The sequence below is a fragment of the Hypomesus transpacificus genome, chromosome 1 (genome assembly GCF_021917145.1).
Source record: "Hypomesus transpacificus isolate Combined female chromosome 1, fHypTra1, whole genome shotgun sequence".
In the NCBI taxonomy this organism is placed as follows: domain Eukaryota; kingdom Metazoa; phylum Chordata; class Actinopteri; order Osmeriformes; family Osmeridae; genus Hypomesus; species Hypomesus transpacificus.
This window is the reverse complement of record NC_061060.1, coordinates 6,797,450-6,806,218: the sequence shown is the minus strand read 5'-3', so window position 1 is coordinate 6,806,218 and position 8,769 is coordinate 6,797,450. Positions and strand designations below refer to the sequence as shown.

Here is an 8,769-nt window from a genome sequence, read left to right as displayed (position 1 = left end):
TTGGCTGAACATCTACTTGTGTGTGCCTGTGGATTCGCATGTGTGCAAATGTGTGTGTGTACTCACCTATGGGCTTTACGATAAGGGTGCCGGGGTCTGCAGTCAGGGTGGTGGGGCCAGTGATGAAGGTTGGTCTCAGCAGATCAGATATGTTAGCCTGAACCACACTGACATCTATCTCAGGTTGCACACTCACATAGACCTCGCTGAGGAAACTACACAAAGACACACGCAGCACAGCCATCGTCACCACAAGTATCATGTTATTCATGCAGTAATATGTCAAATCAAACACACAGTGCAGCCTTGCGTAGGCTTCATTTAACTGGTTTTCTGTACCTGTCAGAAGTTGGTTTCGACAATTTCTCGATGTCCTAGAGAAAAACAAAATATGTGTGCTTATAATTTAAAGTGCATAAAGGTCTGCCCTGGCGCTGACAGGCTGTATTTAAGTACACATGTGACCGTGAGGCATGCAGGAGTGTCTCATCAATCACTGTTGAAGGAGAACCCTTCTTGTGTCTAAGGTGTCCTTCAGGGGCCTAAGAGTGTGTGAGGATATCGCCCTTATTGGGGACAATCCAATGACATCAACATACGGTACCTGAGCTTGTTGGATGCCTTGTATAACTTCATCATTACTTCCACGTGAGACTGGTCTGTGTGGAAACACAGATAACAGAGATTAGAGAAAAGGACTTGCGTCCCCGCTGTGGCTATTGCTTTGAATCATATAGATAGCACCTTAACGTGCAGACACTACATGTTTTAATAATGTGCATACTAAACGTACACTTCTACGGCCTCAAAGATGTTCAACTAAATTGCTTAATGCAGACACCAATGTAGACAACCAAATACCTAAACCCAATATCCTGCACATGTGCACAGCCACATACACACATACATACACAACAGAAGTGCCATGTTTTCAACTATTATGACATTACAATATTTCAGCTACCTCAATGCTGAGACAAATATGTCCTCCACAAAGATGTTGTGAGTAAAAGCGCTGCTCAGCTGAAGGAGGAAGACACAGGAGACTGATGTTATCAAAGGACGGCTGCGATAGTTTCTATGATGACCAAGTCAATATTGCTCTCAAGACACATTCATGTCATTGAAAGAACACATTCTTGTTATACTCTTCTTCTCACCCATTGATGAAGGATTTCCTTCAATGGAGTTACGGGCTTTGGTGAAATGGTGGCACTCATTTGGATTTTGTATAGTGACCACTCTGAAAACATTTACATGATAAATGAGCTCACATAGGACATAGTACATGGATTTGCATAGTTGGTGACAATGACCTCACTGAACATGGATATATGCCATATTTAATAAATATATTAAAAGTATGATCAAATAGAATAGACTTGTGACACCTACTGCAGGTAAGGAGTTTGTCAGGTTTAGGGACACATGTATAGTTCCAGTTCCGTGTGTCCCAGCTTACTACATCACCATCTGTACAGGTCTGGTTTAGAAGCTCCTCAGCGGTTCTTTCCCTCGACCACATCCTAAACAGGCTTATGTCACCCACAAAGTTCCTCCCTGTCTCTACCATCAGGTTGCCAGCCGCATTCACGGTATGTGGCAGCCCGAGAGTGAGGGTGCCATTTTGGGCTAGTGGTCGGGCCATGGTCGCGTTAACAGTCGCCTCCAGCAGACGGCTCCCGTTGATGTACAGGCGGAGCCTGTCGTGGGGGCCGGACCAGGTGAGACAGATGGTGTGCCACTCGTTCAGAGCCAGATCCTTTTCCACAGGAAACATCTGGTCCATGAGCCATGCCTCAATGAACTTATCTTTGCCAGTCAGTCCTAGCTCCATGTGTCGCTCACCACAAGGCTTGTAGACAAAGCCAGTCCATTTGGGGACCTTCAGTTTTGGATGGAGGAGTAGACACACGCTTAGGTCCTCGAGGGCTGGCACCTTCTGGTCCAGCTGCCACAAACAGTTTGTTGCCTTAAACTGTACTTTTTTGCCCCAGAGGCTATGACTAGCCGAGCCTGAAAAACACAGAGAACCCACATCATATTCAATGATACATAAGGTTGGTAACGCTATAAAAAAAACACCTTACTCCCATAAATAAGAGGCTAAACTGCAAATGAAATTATACAACAAGTCAAAAACGCTTTAGGCATTCATTACTGTATTATCAACTGCTTCTAAATCCCTTTGTTGGGCTTCTGACCATACCAGAGCAAAGATGCCAGGCTGAGACCAGGACCAGAAGACGGAGAGCTGTGGAACAGCAAGTTCTTACTGAATCCATGGCCGGTCTGGAAGGACAGCAAGCATACTGTGAGTCACTGAATTAATTGTTAAACCTATCTGAAAAATCGGAACAATGCACATGAAGCACATGTTGTGCCCTCGTATTGTACAAATATCAGACAAACATATCCAGCTGTTACTTACCTGTGGGATTCCCTATTGTAGTCCAGAAGCACCTAGGTCAACCCAAAAGAAAAACCTGTTTAAAATGAATAAATGTATAGTGGACCCAAGAAGACACGTCTTTGGTGAAAGAGACAAATGTTTTTTTTCCATGCACAAACCTCCACGCCTTCTCCCTTTTGTACCCTGAGTTACTTATTAATCACTGGAAAAGCAATAAACATAACTAAGGTCACTCATGGTAGTTGAACATGGGAACTAAAACTATTGTTATTTTAACTAAGTTTCACACACATTTCAGTGGGTTTGGGGAAAGTGGGATTTAACTGTTTTAATCAAGTCCTCAATTAATGTAAATGTTTTCTTACATACTTTTGTTCTCTTTGTCACTCTGTAGGAGCTGTCAATGATTTGTTTGTTTAAGTCAAGTTAAACATGTCTGGAGAGTGAGTCAGAGGGTAATGAAATATTGTGTGATGACGCTGTTTGTAGCCTTAAATACATAGATGTGTGTACACAGATACACACTGATGTAAATCATATCCATACTGAGATAAAATATAATGATAATAAACCATCACTATGTGCTGAGAATATAATTGTTACGATACATATGAATGTAAAAAGGAAAAGGATTCTGTGTGTGTATGTGTTATCATATGCAAAGATGGAGTAAGAAATGCTAAGCAAACATGAATGAATGTCTAAGGATAACCCCTCAAACAAATGTAATTGGTTTTCCTGTCTAGAAATCTGAAGTCCTGCTCTCCTCCAAAGACTGGATGGAGGGAAGCATCCAGTTCTCCTTAAACATCCTGCACTACCACCACCTAGTGGTCATCTAACATCACTAACCCCTTTAGAATCCCTCTCTTGTCAAATTAAAATGTCACGTCCTCTATAATAAAACCTTGCTTTGTCTGAAAAAGAGGACAGAAATCTTAAATGTCCTGGCCTGAACGTGCAGAGCGGAGACAAGGACACTGACCGTGAGGAACCCGAGAAGGCCAGCTCTGACTGGCTGCCCAGGTGTGCTGGCAGAAACTCTGCTGGTAGAAGCAATGTCATCTGCTTACTCCCTCAGTTAGTCCAAGGGAAATGTGGCTATAAACAGGCCAGTTGTTTACAAAGGGATATTCAAATAAAGTACGTATTTATTGTTTCAGCACATCTGGTTTTTCAGGTCAAGTTATCATCAAGTCCATGTTAACATGAGGATTCTGCCTAGCAACAGTTGGAACATGAGCATACAAAATGAGACTTTGTGCTGTGCTGAAGGTGGTGGTGATCACTGAGAGACACCATCAACTGTCTCTTCCACAGTGGGGGTGGATGGTACTCCCAGAAAAACCAAATGCATATCAGGAAAATGTTGTGAACTGAAAGTGATGATTGTCATGTTATCTCTTTTTTTATTCTGTTTATGAGCGTCTGTGGTCTGTGCATCCTTGTATAAAATGAACTCTGCTGATTTGATAAATTTGTCTCTTCTTAACTCTTATCGCAAACAGTGGGCAACAGCATCTGTTTGCACACCTGTTCTACCTGTGCTTGGATTGTTTAAACAGTATGCAATCAGTACTTGTGATGTCCACCTTCCTAGTTCCAAATGACCGTGCAATATTGGGTCCTCAAACAAATCTAATTGGCTTTCCTGACTGAAGGTTTCCTTAGCCTTTCACCTTCTAACGCCACCCAGTGGCCATTCAGCACAGATGCTCCCAAAATGACACACAGAGGGCTCTTTATCTGAAACACAGTGCAGTATTCAACAATTTCCGTAGCATACCTGCACCTTCCCTACCTACCTGACCATGCAAAGGAGGGTCAAGGAGACTCCCCAGGGGGAACCTGAGAAGGCCAGTGGTGACGTGCTGACCAAGTTTGCAGGCAACAGCCCTGGCTTTCCTTTCGCCTGTGTTGATCCGGCAGGGAACCTCTCCTGCGTCACACAACAGGAATGCCAGATGGAGATGTGGGGGATTCCCACGCATCAACTGTAACTGTATGTGCAGAGTGGTAAGGGAGGAAACCAACACACCCATCGCAGTTCCCACCCCTCTCAAGAACTACTCCAGAGCAAGAAGGAAAGCATTGTAACATTAAATACAGTTATGGTGAGATCAGGTCAGCAACAGGTGCGATTTCCTCTCATGGATCAATACATATTTTTTTTTTATCGTATTCTTCTATAGATAAAACCTAACAGTACCACGAGCTACTGTACATCTACTTCAGGTAAAAACGTCTTGCAACTGGACACACTGTTAAGGCATGGTGATTTACAACAAATAGTGTTCATTCTCCAAACCTCAAGGGATACACACTCTACATCTCAATTGAAAAGATATGGATAACTGGATTTTTTTTCCTTTTTTTATAACTGCTAATAATCATAACTGCTGTTTTTAACTACTCTATCAGTGTGTGTTTATGTCTGCCTGAACATCAGTGGACAGGGGTTAGAATGGCTAGGGGTGATGAGCCCATTCTTTTAGAATGTCCCCTTATAGTACAGTTAGCTGTTCTTTGTTCTTTATATAAGGCAGCCCAGAGGGCAAGTGACCTGGGTGTGTTCATGGAGTCCAGTCTGTGTGCAGGCCTGCTCATGGTATGTTTCTATAGCCACTGTGTGTTGTAATATTGCTTTGAAGTTTATCAACCACATTCTTGTTGCTTATTTGTTCGAAGAGGTTCAAAAAAAAATTACAGTAACATTTTATTAATTAAGCAGATGTTTTTATCCAAAGCACTAGACAAATTATGCATATAAAGTACACAAGGAAGGGTCTGTATGCACCAGACGCACTGCCAAGTTATCACATCTCAGATGCCGGGCACAATGCAACAATCACAGTATCTCAACCACAGTGCAACAATAACACACACCTGCATTATTAGGTATCCAGTCTTGTAGCGCTGTCTGTACCCAGCTGTGATCAGACCCAGTTTCTGGACCCTAATGGCACCTGTCTGGAGTGTCCTGTGTGTGGTCCTGGGGAGCAGCTGTCTGAGGTATCCTATGCATGTCTGTAAGTCTTTTTGCATTTTTGTTTGTTATTCTATCCATCTGCACACTATGTGTTACAGTTTCAGTCTAACAACAACCTTTGTCCTATCCCAGGACTGTGGCTTTGGGGATGGTGGCGAGGGTTTCTGTGTGGCGTGCGCTGAGGGGCAATTTAGTATTGAGACCGGCCTGGCTCCCTGCTGGCAGTGCACTCAGTGCAATCTGCTCAACCGCCAGGAGAGGGGGGCATGCTCCCCCACTAGCAACGCCCTGTGTGGACAGTGTGTCGTAGGGTGAGAAGAGTATCACATGAAACACAAGCCATACATATGGAGTTAACTCTGGCTGTTGTCTTGACTCCGTCCATACCATCTGACTATATGTGTGTGTTTTGTGTGTACAGGTATTATGAGCTCAGGAGCATGAGAGGGGAGATAGAACTTGTATGTATGCCCTGCTCCTCAAGCAACTTTCGGAAGGAGTGTTTGCATTCGCAACCAACAGGTAAAAACACCACCACTACCACCGCAGGTAAAAACAAAAAAGATGGGAACACATCAATGTTACTCTCAGTCACTTCATTTGAAAAGGACAGATTTAGATGTTGGGATCTACAGATAATCATAACTTTTCCACCTAGATTTGGCAATCCCTATTTCCAAGAGGAAGTTCAAGGGATTTACACAGCAGAGTGAGTGAACTAGATTAGTTAAAAATATCTGTAAAAACTGCCACATTTTGTTCTCAGACTGTTTCATCTCTTTCTCCTTTAGAGACAAAGACAGTCCAAGTGTCCATGGTTCTGATTGGTTCAGCCTTTGCCTCCTCCATTTTCATTTTGGTTCTGTTGCTTTGGGCCTTTCTGCTGATATTTGAGAGTCTCAGTGAGTATAATTCCTGACATGAAATAATATCCACACTAGATAAATCCTAGTCATGACCAAAACAAATTAGTGGTCATTTTTTATGTAAAGTAAAAAGGGATCATGGATGTTCCCCATGTTTGTGTTTAGAACAGGTGCCGAAATCTGAAGGCCTGTTCTCTGGAGCAGACTCAGATTCTCCACAGTGCTCACTCCTCCCTGACCCCGTAGAGACAGGAGAGAGTTCACCAGGTTCTTTCACACAGACATCCCTCCCAGCTGAAGATCTCCACAGGTTCCTAGAATGTTCCTGTCCTTGTTAATAAAACTAGAATTTGACATTTGGATTAACTTCTGATAAATCTTTGTTACGTTTTCTTGATGAATAACAATCTCTCTCCACCACTCAGAGGCCTGGGCTCATTGAGCATTGAGAATGAGGTGCATCCAACCTCTATTGTTATTAGTGTGACCGCCAATGTCAAGCCCTCCAATCAGCATGAAGAAGATAGGCCTTGGGAGGGACACAGAAGCTACTATCACATGTTAGAAGAGGTTTGCATATCATATTCACTAGGTGCAGTACAATATGGTGTTGGGGTGATGAGGAAAATACACCACTTCCAGTGACTGACTGACTTTTTAATCTGATTATTAGATGGAACAGCAACTGATGAAAATATGCTCTGTGGCTCAAGGTAAGTTACCTTGCAACTAGAGATGGTCAAGATGGTCAGTAATCCCTACTTCCCCAGATTGTGTCATCACTTACCAGAAAAGCTTAGTTTATCACTATCACCATCTACCACTCCAGTGTGGTCAGATTTTTGTGCTTCATTACTTTCAAGTTCTGATTATACCTGCTGCATTCTACATCCTTCTGCATTTCCATTTTGGCAGTGACCAAAAGGTGTCTGTTGCTAAAACTAATGCTATCCACCTACTGCTTTTTTGTGTTTTGTTGTCAAAAGGTCAGAGTCTGGAGAGTCTGGACTACGACACAGTCCAAGATGTGTCTCTGCTCTTGGGCCCGGGGGGTTGGGGCAGTGGGCTTAGGAGGTTGGGTTGCTCTCTGGGGGTTCCCTCTGAAATCCTCACCCACCTCCATAGCTTCCAGGATCTCTTCCAGTATCTCCGTACATCCACCTACACACTGTTGCCGCAACTGGCCCAAGCGGCTGCCCTCATGCCCCACCCCGACATTGTTTCAAGGATTCACCGTGCTCTTGTGGCTAAATGTATGGAGGCAACTCAGGGATGTTGTCATGACACTGACCTATAAGATAAATCATTGTTCTTCTTGGTTCGTGATGTGCTTACTGCCTTAATGGCTACTTTGCTGAAACAAAGGGAAAGATGAGGAGCTTTTTTAATGTGATCAGAATGGAATACTTCTCATAAAATGGACCATTGGGTTAGAACCACTGAAGGCCTATTATTTCTAGTCATTGCTTGATCCATTTATTTTGTTACATGAAACTGCTTCCCTTGTACTGCATCACAGTGCTATCATTTGTCTGTGGACAATGTGAATAGTCTATTTGTTAGCAGTGTTCTGTGACCTAGATACACCCTATGTTCTTTTATGTATCGGCATCACAGGATTAAGAAACAGACAGCCACGTCATCATGAAGCACATTGAAATATAAAAGAAAGTCAAGCAAGCTATGATTGATACAGCAAATATACTAAAGCACTACCCTGTCCTCTCTCTGGAACTTTGGGCATTATTTGTTCAGTAGCACTGGACTGTTAATGGCAGTGTGACATGTTGCAGGACTCCACAGTGTTATAGAGGGAAGTGTAACTGACTGAACCCAGTGTGCTGTTTCTCCCTGTTTACTGTGTATTTTGAATGAGATGCCCGCTGGATAAGGCATGTGAGAAAGGGAGAGACAGTGACGCTAGTGTTGGATGGATATAGAAAGAACACGGCGCTGGGAAAATGTGCTGTTTACTTTTGGGGAGGGATTAGATAGATCTGGAATAGAATAGGGCTTCGCTTCTGTTTGCCATCAGAGTTCCACAACACACTCCACAAGGTAAGTGTTCATGATGTAGACCAATGCATCAGACTAATGGGTAGAAGGGAAAGCTTTCAGGGTTGAGGTTGAAATAGGCTAAATGTATATTATCCAAATGTATACTGAAACTCAATTTTTAGAATTTTGTATAGAACAGTTTTTTCTTTTTTCTTTTTTTTTACTACAGTATCAATAATGACAAGCATGCAAATGTAGGATTAGCCTATACAAATCTCTGTTGTTTTCACCTAGGAATTGTGGGCCCGTGTTAGCCTAGGCCTATAACCGGATGTGTTTAAATCGTATGAATAAACATTTGTGTTAACTGGTGCTTGGTAATCTGCGTTAAATGACAAACTCTAAATGATCATGACAGTTCTTCAAATCATAAATGGCAAGCATATACTCTCAATACTCTCAAATTATAGATCTCACAATAGGTGACGCTGTTGCCTATCAAT

The 8,769-nt window shown here is 42.8% G+C and overlaps 1 protein-coding gene across 1 annotated transcript; it reads left to right on the top strand.

Annotated features, from left to right (window-relative positions):
- The first annotated feature begins 4,504 nt into the window (after positions 1–4,504).
- Positions 4,505–8,638, top strand: LOC124488749 (tumor necrosis factor receptor superfamily member 27-like). Its single transcript, XM_047051404.1, has 11 exons — positions 4,505–4,648; positions 4,956–5,021; positions 5,312–5,425; positions 5,535–5,713; positions 5,824–5,951; positions 6,061–6,111; positions 6,194–6,304; positions 6,434–6,578; positions 6,694–6,838; positions 6,942–6,981; positions 7,255–8,638. The coding sequence occupies exons 2-11, from the start codon at positions 4,989–4,991 to the stop codon at positions 7,563–7,565; spliced, it is 1,257 nt and encodes a 418-aa protein (XP_046907360.1). The 5' UTR covers positions 4,505–4,648; positions 4,956–4,988; the 3' UTR covers positions 7,566–8,638.
- Positions 8,639–8,769: the final 131 nt, after the last annotated feature.

Excerpts from the sequence above, each read along its gene's own strand:
- LOC124488749 (XM_047051404.1), top strand. The coding sequence starts at position 4,989 with ATGGAGTCCAGTCTGTGTGCAGGCCTGCTCATG. Across the intron at positions 5,714-5,823 it reads TGTGGACAGTGTGTCGTAGG|GTATTATGAGCTCAGGAGCA; the intron begins GTGAGAAGAGTA and ends TTGTGTGTACAG. Across the intron at positions 6,579-6,693 it reads CCAGCTGAAGATCTCCACAG|AGGCCTGGGCTCATTGAGCA; the intron begins GTTCCTAGAATG and ends TCCACCACTCAG.